The sequence below is a fragment of the Pongo pygmaeus genome, chromosome 16 (genome assembly GCF_028885625.2).
Source record: "Pongo pygmaeus isolate AG05252 chromosome 16, NHGRI_mPonPyg2-v2.0_pri, whole genome shotgun sequence".
NCBI lineage: Eukaryota > Metazoa > Chordata > Mammalia > Primates > Hominidae > Pongo > Pongo pygmaeus.
The window spans coordinates 105,456,184-105,472,948 of NC_072389.2; the positions used below are offsets into that span (position 1 = coordinate 105,456,184).

General features: G+C 43.2%; 1 protein-coding gene across 26 annotated transcripts in view; it reads left to right on the forward strand.

Annotated features, from left to right (window-relative positions):
* The window catches only part of MEF2A (myocyte enhancer factor 2A), a 151,509-nt gene extending 142,052 nt beyond the window's left edge, over positions 1 to 9,457 (forward strand). For all 26 annotated transcript variants that reach the window (XM_054450766.2, XM_063653030.1, XM_063653032.1 and 23 more), the window contains 2 exons: positions 3,674 to 3,800; positions 5,433 to 9,457. In XM_054450766.2, the coding sequence (XP_054306741.1) occupies positions 3,674 to 3,800; positions 5,433 to 5,805 (500 nt within the window). In that variant the 3' untranslated portion in view covers positions 5,806 to 9,457. The remainder of the gene's footprint in view (positions 1 to 3,673; positions 3,801 to 5,432) is intronic.
* The last annotated feature ends 7,308 nt before the right edge of the window (positions 9,458 to 16,765 follow it).

Genomic DNA, 16,765 nt, shown 5'->3' on the forward strand with positions numbered 1-16,765 from the left:
CAGTTTTTTAGATTTAAATTAGGATGTATTTTTAAATGTGCTAGCCTTGAAAAAATTACAAAAAAAATTGATAATGTAATGAGTTGAATAAGTTATTTCTGCTTCTCCAATATGAACTTTCACTTAACCCCTGACAGAAAGCCCACGTAGGTGATATCAAAATGGTGGCGTGCATCAAGCCAAGAGGGTAGCAGCCTGTTGCTTGAGTATCGTTGATGTAGTTTCTCTTTATACAGTATCACGCATTTCCAGGCTTTTAAAATAAGATGTTTTGTCTTTATGCTTTGTTAACCTGCTTTGGGAAAGACATGAATCCCTTTGGACCTGAGACTTCGGGAGGTGGCTGATGTTTGGCTGTGTCTAACAGGCTGTTTTCCTCCCTGTAACCACTAGCTTGGTCCATGTCATTTGCGCCTGAGGGGGCAAAACAAGGACAGTTCTGGTTTCTCCTCAGAGCCAGTCACTCTGCCTTTGAGGGGAGCTTTTCCTTCATTTATGTTTAGTTAGGCATTTCGTCTTAAAATGCCCTAATTTGAAGGATTGTATTAGGAAAGTTTAAGAATATTACAGTGATTGTAGGAGTGCTTTTAGCCAAGCGGACTGTATGGAGAATCGAGGGCAGCTGGTTTCATTTAAATTTACCAATCTAAGAAGGCATGGAAAACACATGTGGTTTCACTTTCTCATCAGCTGAGCCAAACACCTGATGCTTCAGAGGAAGAAGGCAATAGTTAAATTCTACCTTGCCAATTACTCAGAGACTGCAATGCAGAGAAGTTATTCTTCTATGATTCTCCCAAGTGTCATAAGTAGACTGTGGTAAAGATGGTCTCATTTTAGCCTTCAGGGTAAATGCTTTGGCACAGTACTTTGAAACTGCTGTCTGCAGCTACCTGAGGGGACAGAGCGTTGATAACATTTGATTGCCACTTTAATTCTAAGTAGTTCTTTTAAAACAGAATCAACAATAAAAGGTTTTATTGAAAAAAAAAAAGCCTCTTAGGAAATATCCATTACTTTTCCAACAATTAGTATGAAAAATAATGCCCAAATTTGTCAACTGCATACTATCTTAGGGACTGTGAATCATAGCCTGTTATTTGTGCCTTGCACAGAACAAGGTTTCAGAGTAAAGTCAGGGATGATGCATTCATAGAAATTCTGTTTCGATGCATTGATCACCTGCTATATGAGAGACACTGTGCTAGGGACATACCTTTCTCCAAGTTTATTCTAAGTAAGGAGGCAGGACATACCTAAGTGGGTAACCATGGAGGGGAAGTCCTGAATTGTTGTGATTATGTATTTATACTCTGAGAATTGAGAAGGGAGGGCAAAGCTATAATGTTCAAAGGTGTATTGGCTGAGAAGAGGGAGCTTGAACTGGGTGTTAGATTATGGTTTACTGACCGTTTCATTACAGGTTTTTCAGTATACTTGGAAATTCCACTATACTTATTTTTAGAAATGCCACTGAATTGGGAATTTATTTTTTAAAAGTATAAAAGAAATTACCAAAGCATATAAAAATGGAGGCAGACTCTCAAAATCATCAGTCTCTTAGCATCAGTCTCATGCCACCTTTTGACTGACTTTATCTTTGTTCTCTTTCTCGTAACACTTACTCTGTTTTAAGTTTACCATGTTATTTTTAACTTATTCCCACATCTATTCAGCAAATATTTATCAGGCAGCTACTGTGTGGCAAGCACTATGCCAGGCACTGGAAATACAGGAGTGCAGAGTCAGCAGTGGAGCCTTGGGGGGAAGGCATAAGACACACAGCTCTAGGGATGAGTTGCTGCAATTGTGTCAAGGGCTGCGTCTCAGCTTGGACATGAAGGAACATGCATGACTCAGCCAGGCAGAGGAGGCAGAGTGCTCTTGGGAGAGGGTGTGCCTATACAAAGGCTAGGAGTTTGCGGGCGGGACGGGGCTGAAGGAATGGGGACAGAGCATGGGTGGTTAGAATTGAGACTAGAGAGGTAAGTAATGATTTGTAGACCACGTCAAGGATTTTGGAAACTGTCCGGAGAGCATTGGGAAGCCATTAAAAACTTTTGAAGTAGAGGAGTGCCATGACCATATTTGTTATTTTAAAAAGATGTCTTTGGCTGCTGTATATAGGGTTAAAAGGTAATGCCAGGAAGCCACATCAGAGGCTACTGTAGTGGCCCAAGCAATGGGTGCTGATAGCATAGACTAGAGAGGTGGCAGTAGAGATGGTGAGACTTGGGCAGGCTTGAGACAGAGCAGATAGAATTGCTCAGACCTGGAAGTTGATGGTGGGAGTGAGAGGGAAGGGAAGTAGCAAGGATAACACCCACAGGCTTCTGCACGAGCTGCTGGGTGCATGTTGGCGCCATGTACTAAGAGGACTTAAGGAGGAACGGGTTTGCAGGAAAGGATGCGCCGTGTCAGATATGTGGCGTTTGGATCCAAATGGACATGGCACGTAGGTCGTTTAAAAGATCTAGAGGTCGAAAGAGACTGTGGGCTGGAGGGAGCACTGGGGAAGGCATCAGTGTGACGGGCCCTTGGCCCAGCCCATGGGAGTGTACAGAATGACAAGGGCAGAGTCAGGACAGCCCTGAGCACCAGCTGTGTCGCTTCAACTTAGTTCCTTTTTCAAAATGTTAATTCACTAGGAAGACCAATTTCTTTAAACACCTCTCTTGAGACATGAGAGAGAAGATAAAAGTAGAAGAGTTTTGCCACCTCTCTTTAGAACCAAATGGAAAAGACAAGTGTTAATGATGAGCTGAAATAACTCCCCGTGTGAGTGATAACTAACGTCCTAAATCTTGGTCCCAGTGATTATGACTGAAGCTTTCATATGATATGAGCTGGGTATACTCTAGGACACCAAGTTTTTTCATGAAGTTGAAACTCTTTTGCATGCTGTCAAGGAGTTTGTGATAGTCTAGGTACTCTAAACAAATGCAGTTATTACTTGTGTAATGATGTCACTAAGCTTGGTACCCCGTGAAGGGATTCTGTCTTTCCTGTTCCCTGTCCCCCAACCCCTCGCTTCATTAAGACTTGCGGATTCAAACTCACTCTGGTTGAGTTTGAGTGTTTCTCTTTGTTCCAAAGGGTAGTGGCAGGCATATTTAAAGTAACAATTGTCTAGAACATTCTTTAATGATGGCCTCTTATTTGAATCATCCCAGACAACGAAATATTGCTAGATCCTGTAAATCTTCCAAGAAAAGATTTTGCGGATTTTAGACCCACATGTATGTTGTTTTCTTGTGAAGTATCTGTCTTCTCTCAATGTAGGAACTTTTTATTTTTTTTTTGAGAGGGAGTCTCTTGCCCAGGCTGGATGGAGTGCAGTGGCATGATCTCGGCTCACTGCAGCCTCTGCCTCCTGGGTTCAAGCAGTTCTCCTGCCTCAGCCTCCCAAGTAGCTGGGACTACAGGCATGCGCCACCATGCCTGGATAATTTTTGTATTTTTAGTAGATACGGGGTTTCACCATGTTGTCCAGGCTGGTCTCAAACTCCTGACCTCAAGTGATCCGCCCATCTTGGCCTCCCAAAGTGCTGGGATTCCTGGCATGAGCCAGCACGCCTGGCCTCAGTGTAGGAACTTCTGCAGTAGCTATCTAAAAAATAGATTCCGTATGGACCTTCCATCACATGCAGAGCCGTCTTGTCTTCCTTTGTAGATTATTCACTGACCAGCGCTGACCTGTCAGCCCTTCAAGGCTTCAACTCGCCAGGAATGCTGTCGCTGGGACAGGTGTCGGCCTGGCAGCAGCACCACCTAGGACAAGCAGCCCTCAGCTCTCTTGTGTGAGTAACTAGAAGTTTTCCCTGCATCTTTACTCCTGGCCTACACACTCTCTTTTCCTATCCGTTACAGCCTTTTGCTCTGTTGAGTTTCGTGTGAGGAATCCTGTAGTGATTCCTTTTCAGGTAGATACAAGTGTTGGGAGAATATATTTTCTTACATGGTTCTAGATAGTAGCTTGGATACTGACAAACTAGGCATTCCTTGAAGGGATTTGGGGAGCAAGGCTTCTCCCATAGGGACATCCTGAGGTAGAGAGACTCAACCAGGATCTGAGGGGGTCTGAAGGCACAGATACCACCCACATGCACCATCCTTCTGCCCTCTGCCCAGTGATGAAGACGCCTACTGCACCCCTGCTCCCAAGCACCTGCCTCTGGTTCCACTGCTTGAAAGGCAGCCTGTAGGCGTTCAGGGCCCCCTGCTACCCTTGCCATTTATCGCTTTGGTGAGTATCTGTAGACAAGAATAGGAAGATGAGCTGGACCTTTTGCTTTCTCCCTGGGCCATAGGAAAGGAAAACTGGGGACAGGGTGTCTTATATATCAGTCAGGCTCCATAGGATTTGTGTGATTGATCCCAGCCCAGTGCACACACCAAACCTCTTTCACAAAGAGAACGTTCCTTATGGGCAGGGTGTAAGGATATAAGCAAAGAGGATTTACAGTGGTGCCCAGATGAGGCCAGACATCCCTAACAGCAGGGAGAAAGAACAGGGCTTTTGTGGAACCAGGATGACAGTAGACCCATGGAGCAGTTGGAGGAGAGTGTCCCAAGAGAGGGGACAACATAGCAGACCCAGCTGGCCTCCATGAAGACTGGCTGCCTTGCCTCTGCTCTGGGCAGTAGGAATACCCCAGGCCCCTAGCCTAGGAAGTCCCCAGAGAGCCTGAGCTCAGCAATCCCTTTCCCTCATCCATTCTGAAGTAACACCACAATGAGGATTGTTATCAGTGGTCTTCTTAGGAATTATGTCATGGAAAAAGCAGCAGAGTATCTCAGGGAAATTTGCCTACACAGGATTTGGCCCTCAGGACAGGACAGGACATTCATCCTAAATGAATGCACTAAAAATAGTCCTGGAAAAGCAAGTGGAAAGGGCTCAGAGCCCAGGCTTGGGGAACAGCCTGTTTGTGTCCTCCTATACTGCTGTCAGCCAGCTCCTCATTTCCTTATCTGGAAAATGAGGATGGTATGACTTGCACCTTAGAGGTGTTGTGAGGATGCGAGATGTTGGGCCCTGTCACAGGGCCGGAGCAGATGGTGAGCAGATGCTGAGGAAGAAGAGGCAGTGAGCAGATGAGGCTGCTGTGCTGTTCCTCTGTCTTTCTGGTCCCTGCACAGCATTAAGACACTGACATTGTTTTGTATACTTTAGCTGCAAAAGTACCAACGTTGTGGGTAACAGAACCAAGTAACGTAAGGGCTCAACGGTACTGTTTTCTTTCCTCCTAGGAAGATGGGATTTCCTTTTGTGTCAAGCACTGAAGGAAACGACCCAAACCAGTCTTAGGGAATTCTGACAAGATTTCAGACTCTGGGCCCTTTTCCATCAGGCAGTGTCTCTACTGTATCATCCCAGTTTTGCAGAGGCACTTGCAAGCCATCTGACCTCTCTCTTTTTTTTCCTTCAGTGCTGGAGGGCAGTTATCTCAGGGTTCCAATTTATCCATTAATACCAACCAAAACATCAACATTAAGTCCGAACCGATTTCACCTCCTCGGGATCGTATGACCCCATCGGGCTTCCAGCAGCAGCAGCAGCAGCAGCAGCAGCCGCCGCCGCCGCCACCACAGCCACAACCCCCGCAGCCCCAGCCCCGACAGGAAATGGGGCGCTCCCCTGTGGACAGTCTGAGCAGCTCTAGTAGCTCCTATGATGGCAGTGATCGGGAGGATCCACGGGGCGACTTCCATTCTCCAATTGTGCTTGGCCGGCCCCCAAACACTGAGGACAGAGAAAGCCCTTCTGTAAAGCGAATGAGGATGGACGCGTGGGTGACCTAAGGCTTCCAAGCTGATGTTTGTACTTTTGTGTTACTGCAGTGAACTGCCCTACATATCTAAATCGGTAAATAAGGACATGAGTTAAATATATTTATATGTACATACATATATATATCCCTTTACATATATATGTATGTGGGTGTGAGTGTGTGTGTATGTGTGGGTGTGTGTTACATACACAGAATCAGGCACTTACCTGCAAACTCCTTGTAGGTCTGCAGATGTGTGTCCCATGGCAGACAAAGCACCCTGTAGGCACAGACAAGTCTGGCACTTCCTTGGACTACTTGTTTCATAAAGATAACCAGTTTTTGCAGAGAAACGTGTACCCATATATAATTCTTCCACACTAGCTTGCAGAAACCTAGAGGGCCCCCTACTTGTTTTAACTGTGCAGTGACTGTAGTTACTTAAGAGAAAATGCTTTGTAGAACAGAGCAGTAGAAAAGCAGGAACCAAGAAAGCAATACTGTACATAAAATGTCATTTATATTATCCAACCTGGCATGGGTGTCTGTTGCAAAGGGGTGCATGGGAAAGGGCTGTTGATACTAAAAACAAACAAAACAAAAAAGCCCCACACATAACTGTTTTGCACGTGCAAAAATGTATTGGGTCAAGAAGTGATCTTTAGCTAATAAAGAAAGAGAATAGAAAACACGCATGAGATATTCAGAAAATACTAGCCTAGAAATATAGAGCATTAACAAAGTAAAATTAATATATTAAGTTATAATTGGAATATGTCAGAAGTTTCTTTTTACATTCATATCTTAAAAATTAAAGAAACTGATTTTAGCTCATGTATATTTTATATGAAAGAAAACACCCTTATGAATTGATGACTATATATAAAATTATATTCACTACTTTTGAACACATTCTGCTATGAATTATTTATATAAGCCAAAGCTATATGTTGTAACTTTTTTTTAGAGAATAGCTTTATCTTGATTTAACTTTTTAGTTTTATCTTAAGAGGGGAAAACAAAAATATCTTGCAAGCAGAACCTTGGAAAAAAAAAGCCATGAACACTTATTCTAAATGTAAATTAAAAGTTGAGCCAAACTCTTTGTGTATATAGCATCTTAAATATATTATCACCTTTGATGTAAGTACCTATGTATTGTATGGTCACCAGATTAAAAAGTATATTTTTGTGGATTGCCGCCAATTTAGGGGGAAAAGGCGAGGTCCTTTATTAAGTATTCACTGTTTAATATTTACTATTTTGTTAAATATACTGTACTTTGGATTTTAATTATTAGCCCAGTTTTTTCAGAGGATTGTATAAAGGGGTTTCTCCCCTCACTGGTGGTGAATGTGTGATGTTACATTGTAATCTTTGTGCTGTATGGGTTGAGCATCATTATATATTTTGTATGTGTACATAAATAGCAAAGTGGCAAAAAAAATTGGTGTTAAGTTCATCCTGCATAAGTATAAAATGTGTTGTAACAGATTTTATAAGGCATTATTTAAAACTTGCCTTTTGTGAGGAAAAAAATGTAGTAGAAAAAGCTGACCTAATTTAATTACTATTAGAGAAAACGGCAAAATAGTAGATGAGCACAAAGGTTTTATAAGTGGTAAATGATTAGGGGAAAATACTCGTGGGGAAAGGGATCTTTTTTCCTTGACCCTCTGAAAACAGAACGATGCAGCTGGTTACAAGATCCTACCGTTATCAGCTCTTCTGCACGTCGCAGTGATGCTTTGGTATGTGGGGAGAAACGCTCTTAGGGTGCCGGTTCTTGGCATGACTCTTGCCATTCTAATTGGAATTTGTGCCACCCTCAGCTTGGATTTTGAACAAGGCCTTATTCTTTCAGGAAGACAACTAGCGGATGATAGCAAGTTCATCCACTTACTGGGCTTGTGCCATGAGCAAAATTCAAAGTCCTGTATATCTTTCATTGTAGATTTTTAAATACTCCTTTTCCTAAAAAACTCAAGGGTTTAAAAATTGCTATTTTATATTTTAAACGATATTGAGCAGCTACCTACAATTTCTATGTACATTTTGTTCCCCCCCACCACCACCCCCAAATTATGTTCCTTTTGACATTTTCCTCATCTGCTGTTTGTGACAAGTCATCAGCCAGATTTCCTGACTGACACATAGGTATGGTCAGTGCAGGAGAGACCTGTGCACCACAGGCTGCAAACTGGAGGTTCTGTTCTCATGGCAGTTTGGGCAGTAACTTTTGAGAGAGGCCAAAAAAAGGAGGATGACATGCTGTCTCCTCTCTTCAGTATAGACATTTGGCTCTTATTCAGAAAGGATTTTTCTTTAAAAATGTACTTAGTTTACTGAACTACTTACAGGCACATTTCTTCATAAGGCCACACCTAATCCAAACAAGACAGTCTCCCAACACTGAAGTTCCAAAATAATCCTTACCACTTTGTAAACCATTTATAGCTTTGAAAGTGTTAAGTGATTCCTTCGTTATTATTTATGCATGTTCATGAACTTCTGCTGTACATTGGAATAGGAGTTAACACATTCACATTTACTGTCTATTTTCTTGTGTGCCTTATGAGATGGCTTTTCTGACTGTATCTCAATAGTCTTTCTTTCTATGCAGGTTTATAATCAGTACAACTACTGTTTTCTAAAATAATACTACTCAAGGCTCGGAGTTTGTATTTAAATTACACTGACCAAGTAACAATGTATTCCATTTCAGGAACTGAATATTTGACTGTTAACCTTTTTCCCATACGCCCAGTGTGGCATGGAGCATATGGACTTGACAGACATCTCTCACCCAGATGCCCATGTGTGAACACGCCCACATCCACATCTCTGGGTGGAAACCAGCCTAGAGTGGGGACGACGCTAATGGTGTTGCTTTAGAACCGTCTTTTCTTACCCTTTTAGACTCATGTTTTGTATGAGACACCATTGCAAGAAAATTTTATCCCTCCAGAAGTATTTTATTACTAAAAAACAAAAGCAAAAAAAGCTTAAATTGCACTGGTTAAAGTACAGTTTCCAACAGCTGTACTTCTTCAGTACTCTAATCGCTACTCCACTGCGAGCGAAAGTCACCGTTGTGTGTACACAGGTGGTCCCAATCAAAACTCCATCTTTTGAGCCCAATTATGTCCATTGTGTTATAGACTAAATCAGGGGTTTGTTCTAAAAGAACAATACATGTTTTACCATTTCCTTTAACTAGAAGGATAACTAGTGATGCATTAACATAATTTCTGTATTAACCATCATGCACACAAGAGATACATAGTAAATAAGGAACCTGAAAACTCCTGGCATTGGATCTTAAGCTAGATGATTAGAATGTGAAAAAGATTTTACAAATGTAAAACTTCTATTTCTCTGTAGAAACTTTCTTCACTTTGCTGTGCAAGAAGACACTGCTTTGCTATATTTAAAATGGCTTTTTTAAAAGAGATTTATGTATTTGGTAAATGTTTGTAGTCAACAGTTCACACAAGAAGCTGTACACGGTTTGATCATGTAAAACCGTTTGGCGGCACAAGCTGGACTTTGTTGCCATCCTTGAGATGAACCTTTTAAGAAAAATAAGTTAATCTCAATTTTTCCCTGAATGTGTTGTTTTTCTTCATTATACAATAAATATAATAGTGAACTTTTTATCAAATGGTGAAGACAATGCTAAAGGTTGTTGTAAACTGTTTGTCTCGTGCACTCACTCCAGTAAAGACGGACTGGCTCTTACTGTGCATCGAGACTCTGTCATGTTTGCCTGGGGAAACAAGGCGCTGGCTTTGCCACCAGGCAGCCCCTTCCCCTAAAGCCCTCTCCTTTTTCATTCCTTTCACGAAGACCTTTTTCACCTGCAGGTCTCTTTCTCTGGGTTGAGACAGGGTCAAGGAAACCGTCCCAGCGCCCCCACTGGCCTCCCCCTTGTGGGCTCCGAGGTCATCCCTGCTGGGCAGCCCCGGAGCCCGTAGGAAGCAGCGGGCCACGCAGTCCCAACGGGGCCTAATCTGGCTGTTGCATGCACAGCGCTGTGGATGAATGGAATCCATTCGGCCTCCAGTAACTGCTTCTCACAGGAAATACGCCAAAGCATGTTAGAGGGGGTGGGTATGTGGTGAGTATGTTAGAACCATCATTAGATTCTGTGTCTCTTTAAAGTCTAGGGTGTGAAATGATTAGTTTTGCCCAAAATACATACATGATGCTGAGCTAGAGGCAGCAGAAGACAGATTTGCTGGCATGAGTTGAGTTTTCTTTTCAAAAGTGTTAAGTGTACGTCCCAGTATGCTGGCAGGCACTTAATGGTCATCTCCCTTTGTCGTAATTCAGCTAGAAAATGAAAAATCTTCAACTTTCAGTGGAAAATGTTCTCTCCTGATGTGCCTTCTAAGCCAGCTCCTAGCTAAGCAGATTCCTGGTGTTAAACTGAAAACTAAATTTTTGTGCTGGCTACAGTGGGGCTCTTATTAGCAGGTTTTGAAAGCTGGTTGAGTCCTGTGGCTAAAAATACTCTAATCACAGCTGCAGCTACTTAAAGTCAATTCATTACATTTTCCTGCTTGGCTCCCCTGGGTGCCTTGCTGTAGGCAGTATCCTGTTTTCAGGCCGATTCTGTGGCACCAGCCAAGATGATTTTCAGTCGGAGCCCTGTGCCAGCTGATGGGCTGCAGCCTGCTCCGTCGGTCGTCCAGTGCTCACAAGCGGCCTGAGGACCACTCAGTTGTAAAACTGAGAGGAAGAGGAGTGTTTCTTCCCATCTTCCACGGGGCCAGGAGGTTTCAGATTGGGGCTTAAAACACCAGACGTTCCAGGTCGAGTGGGCTCGTGTCCTCATCCCGCAGAGAGTTGCTGAGCCCCGTCTGTGAGAGGTAAGCCCTGATCCCAGCTGTTGCAGGCTTTGGGCTGAGGACGAGCTCTTCCCAGGCAGCCCCAGCCCCAAATGCACATAGCTGGGGTGTAAAGCTTTGGTGCTCCTAATTTCATCAGTCTTTCTTCCCAGAGGACCCAAATTGACAGGGCATCTTACTCAGCTTAGATGCCAGGGCCTACACTGCAGTCTCTTTCTTACAGATGCGTGATGGGCCTGCTTTCTAGCTAAACAAAGCAAACGCAGCTGTGGAAGAAAGAAATCAGTTGTACTAACTGGTTTCACTACACAGTCCCCCCTTTTTTTACTCTTAGTGTATACACTTCATTTTGAACTCACTTTTGGCTTACAGAAAAGTTGGGAAAATAATGTGGTTTCCACATATCCCTCAGCGGGCTTTCCCTAATGCTAACATTTATATAACCATAGTACAAGTATGAGAACCCAGAAATTAATATTGACACAGCATTTTTAACTAAATACCTTACTTGAATCTCCCCATTTTTTCCACTCATGCCTGTTCTAGGATCCAATCCAGGATCCCACATTCCCTCTGTCACTTGTTACAGCTTTTCTTATATAACCTTTGACACTTTTGAATACTGATCAGTTATTTTGTCTAATACCCCTCAGTGTGGATTTGTCTAATGTGATGATTGGAACGAAGTTGTGCATTTTGGCAAGAAAACCACAGAAATGATATGTCCCTAATGCATCGTGGAGTCCATGCTGATGTCTTATTCCAGGTGATACTGACTTTGATCACTTGGTTCAGTGGTTTTTACAGGGTTTCTTCAATGTAAAAAGTTTCTCTCCCTCTGTAATTGATACATATACTGGGGGAGATACCTTGAGACTCTGCAGGGTTATATTTTCACCCACTAATTTTGCATCTTGTCTACAGCTGTGGTAGCTGCCTGTTTTCTTCCACATTCGTTCATTCATTGGAATTCTGCTGTGAGGAACAGCTGTCCCTTCTCATTTCTTTAACTCATTATATCATTGTGGACTCGGATTTTATTTCTCCTGTGGGTTATAATCCTGTCATTATTTTGCTCCTCCAATTGTTCCAGCTTTGGCCATTAGGAACTTGATCAGGTGGCCTTCCATGTTAAATTTGAGTCTCCACCCCTTTTAGCATGTCCTTTCTGGCACCACAAGATGCTCCACACTCATCTTGTGTTGCTGGGTCAACCACTTTTTCCACGATTCCTGGTTCCCTTTATTGGAGAATGGTATTTGGAAACCAGATCTGGGCACTAGATGTGCTTATTGTTACTGGGATATCACCTCTTTCGGGCTCTTTCTGCAGACCCAACAAGGAAATACATGTAGTTATGCTCACACACACACACATCCATCCATCCATATTCCTAATTACCTAAACGTGTCAAAAGCCATGGTTTACACTAATGCTTTGGATTCCAATTCAATGCTCCAGGGTTCCTTTTAGCCTTTCCCCATTTGAAACTTCTTTCTCCTGTGGTGGGAACCCAGCTCTTATTATCTACAGTCATTTTACTTATTGTTCAGTTCCAGTGTACACTTATTTTCAGAACTGCCCATACCTGTGTAGGGAACACACACTGACTGACTAGATGAGAGCATTTATGTGGTTTTGTGGTTTTTGCCTTTGGCCTTACACTATCCAGTCAAGACAGTAGTTTCCAGTTACTTGTAGTTCCCAATCCCTTCAGTGTGGTTATCTTACTCATTTGTGACATGGTTAGCTTCATCTGTTGGTGTTTTATTCCACTTTCGGCACCCTCCCCATCCTAGTTGGTTTTAATGATTTATTTTGAGGGATGTATGAATAGTATCTGAAACATTACTGTGTTTCTAAGCTATACAAAAAGATGCTCAGAAAAACATTCTCTCTTCACCCCTGCTAGCCTATTCCTATCCCCGCCTCTCCTACCAGCCCCTAGAGACAACTAGTCTCTTTAGTTTCTGGTTTAAGCCTTCCTGTACTTGTACAAATAGGCAGCTTTGCTTTTTCCACTTAATAGTCTATCTGGAAATCACTCCATAGAGTGATTAATTCATAGACGTTTTCATCCATGGTGTGGATGTACCATAGTGCTAGGCATTTAGGCTGTTCCCAATATTCTGCAGTCGTCAATGAATAGCCCTACACATGTGTATATTTGTATTTTTAAAGATGTATCTTCAGGGTAGATTCCTAGAAGTGGGATTGCTGAGGAAGTTCACGTGTAGTTTTGCGAGGTATTGCCAAATTTGCCTCCAGAGATGTATCAATTTGCATTTCCTCCAGCAGTGTATGAGGACATCCTTGCCAACAGAGTGCAGTCATATTTTTTATTTTTACCAGTCTGAGAAGTGTATCTCAATGTTGTAATTTGCCTTTCTCTATTATGAGTGAAACTGAGCATTTTTTTCGTATGTTTGAGAATATTTTAATATCTTTCAAGTGCGTGAATTTCTGTTGTCTTTTTCTCATTTTTCTATTAGATTTTTTATTTTCATCCCCCAACTTGTAAGGGTTATTTTTATATTAAGGATATTGACCCTTTGGTGTGTGTGCTATGAATAACTTTTCTGTGGTACTTTAGTCATGCAAAATTTTATTTTTATGGAGTCAAATTTATCAATCTCATTGCTTGTAGATTTTGAGTTACATTTGGAAATATTTTCCGTACACCAAGGTTAGAGAGGAATTCACCCACGTCCTCTTGTTCTAGTATGGTTTCATCTTTTACTTTTAGATTGCTGATCCATTTGGAGTTTGTTCTTGTATGTGGATCTAATTTTATGTGTTTACAAAAGGCTCTCTGTGGCCAGGTGTGGTGGCTCACATCTATAATCCCAGCACTTTGGGAGGCTGAGGTGGGAGCATCACTTGAGCCCAGGCATTCGAGACCAGCCTGGGCAGCACAGCAAGGCTTCCTCTCTACAAAAAGAAAAATACAAAAATTTAAAGCCTCTCAACTTGTCCCAGTACCATTTATTAAAAAGTTCATCTTTACTCCACTGAGTAAAGGGGCTAATTCTGGACTTTGTATTTTCATTCCTCATGATCATAAATTGTAAATGGCTCTCAACACTGCCCAGAGATGCAGCTGCAGCTCCCTGGTATGCTGGCTTCCTCCCTTTCAGACATAACTGTTTTACTGCATCTGCTCTCCTTTCACACCTCCAAGACCACTTCCTTCTCTTCTCTGCTGGTTACTTCCTCTCACGTTTTCCATTGAGAAAATAGATGGAATCTGATGAGACTGACCTCGCCTTCTCACGTGATATCCAGGAATCTTCCCTCCAGGCACTGTCGAGGGACCGTTGGTGCCCTTATCTAAGTCCAAGCCTTCTGTGTTGCATCCTGGGTCTCATCATCTCCTTCTCAAGGTCTTCGCTTCTGTAACTATCCCCTTTCTGGCAGCATCAATTTCTCCCTCTCTCCTAGATCTTTCCTATCATCATAAAAGCATGCTTTTCTATCACCCGTTTCAAAAACAAACCAAAACAGAACAGAACTACCACTGCCCCCTTTGTCTAAGACACTAAGGTTCACGTGAAGATCATCAGATCCCCTCTGGTTTACCTCGGGGTGCTAGACATATTTGATTCTTTTCTGTATGTGACACAACCTGAAAAAGATGGGGAGGCACTGACCTACAGGGATGTCAAGGATGAAGACAGGTGCTAAAGTCATCAGTGGAGGAGAGGAAGCGACCAGAAGATCTGTAGATGATGCAACAAGGAAATGGGGCAGGAACTGTGTTCTGATAACATGTGCTTCAAAGAAGCAGGAGGATTTAGGGAGGAGGGAGGAGCAGTGATCTCAAAGTGGCCACAAGGAGCCAGGGTGACACTACCACTGCCTGGATGACTGGTACATGGGCTGTCCTTCCTTTCTAACTACTCAGCTGAGCTAAGACTCTCAGCAACAGGGAGCCTGGCACTTGACAGGGGGAATGTAGTCATGTTGACTGAACTAAGTCAACGACACACCTCCAGAGCAGCTGTCTGTTTCACAGTGCATGGAATTTAGTGGACTCCTTCCTAAGCCTTTCTAAGAAAATCTGCCCCTTTTGGCTTCCTGTCCCATGATCCAGTCCAGGCTCACAAATTAGAGTCCGCTGATCGGCCTGCTCCCCCAGCCCTGCCTCAGAACCAGTCTTGCCCCCTCATGCCAGCATTGTGGCTGCCCCTCCCCTGATTTTGGCCACATTAGAATAACAGCAACCAGGTGTGCTCTTGCACCTTGAAGAATCCAACAAAATATATGAGGCCTTGGACAACGGGCAGTGCAGGACAGTGACCTCTCAGAGACCAGAAATAAAACAGGTGAAACTGATGAGTGCCCCAGCTCACCGCCTGGAGGGTTTGCAAACCACAGGACAGAGCCAGGTGGTCTTGCCAGGTAGAGGAGATGGAGTTTGGAGTTCAGGGAGTCTGAGGCATCTAGAATTTGTGGGGGCACCGTACTGGGGAGGGGGAAGCTGGACAGAGATTCCCCCAAGTCTTTGGCTGAGTACTGGCCTGTACATGCACGTGAGGGGATCACAGAGTCAAGGAAAAGAGCCAACAGAAAAAAGTAGGCGGGACAATTCCCAGAGCTTACCCAGGGCCAGGAATCATCTGTGTTCCCACCAGATAGATTATTAGGTGATTATTAACTAGATTATTAATGCTGTGTATGTTCGGTGGTGAGACCTCCTAACACACACAGCATTCAGAGAATCTTAAAAAGGCATCACCACAGGAGCAGGACTGGAAAAATCCTCAGAAGGCATTGCCCTGGGAGCAGGGCCGAATGAGTCCTCACTACATGCTCCTCTACACCTGCCCTGACATAGCAGAAGAGTGAGCCTCAGAAGGATTGAACTGATTCCAAGTAACCATGCCCCAGGACAAAGCACAAACTATTTAAAGGAAGACAACAAAATCCAGCATCCAACAACATAAAATTCACCATGTCTAGCCTCCAACAAAAAATTACCACACATGGAGAAAAACAAGAACATACAATCTACAATGGGAGACAGATGGACGCAGAGATCAACAAAGGGACCCAGAATGACACAAATGATGGAATTAGCAGATAAGGGTGTTAAAACAGCTATTACAAATATACTCCATGTGTCAGAATATATAAACACAATGATGAAATAGAAAATATTTAAAAGACCCCAACAGAACCTTTAGAGATCAAAAAGACCTGTAGTAAAACATGCGTTGGGCCAGGCCCGATGGCTCATGCCTCTAATCCCAGCACTTTAGGAGGCTGAGGTGGGCAGATCACTTGAGGTCAGTTTGAGACCAGCCTGGGCAACATGATGAAAACCCATCTCTATTAAAAACACAAAAATTAGCCAGGCATGCTAGTGCATGCCTGTAATCCCAGCTACTTGGAAAACTGAGGCAGGAGATTCACTTGAACCTGGGAGGCGGAGGTTGCAATGAGCCAAGATCACGCCAGTATACTCCAGCCTGGGTGACAGAGCAAGACTCTTTTTTTTTTTTTTTTTTTAAAAAGATGCACTGAATGGAATTGCTATAGATTAGACAGACACTGCAAAGGAAAACAGCAATAGAAACTATCCAAAATAAAACAGAAGACAACAAAAAATGAATAAAATATAAATGAGCTATATAATTGGAGGGAAATAATGAGGAAAAAGTTTTCAAAGAAACAATGGCTAAAATTTGTCCAAATTAGATGAAACTATACAAACCCACAGATCCAAGAAACAGTGAGCCCCAAACAGAATATGAAGAAAGCCACACCGAGGCCCCACCGAGGCCCCTCAGAAAAACACTGCCAGTTCTGCGCCGCATCCTGTTCTGGGCTTTCTTAGATTCTGCGTTTGTCTGTTGAGCATCCCTTCATCACAGGGTCAATTGTATTAACTCTTTCTTATTGTAGTAACTGGTTCTTATCTTCTGTGTTCTTGATGCTCTGGCTTTGTGGGCCTTGCTGACTGAGGAGAGACTGCTTTTCCCAGGACTAGCCTGTTTGCCCTGCCCTGCCTTCCCTTTCCCACAGAAACACGACGGCGACTCTGGCCTGAGCGTGCCCCTGGCTCCTTTCCGCCTCCTGACCAACATTGGTGCATCCCCTGTGTGGCCCTGTGGGGCCTGCTGTGCTCCCTTCTCT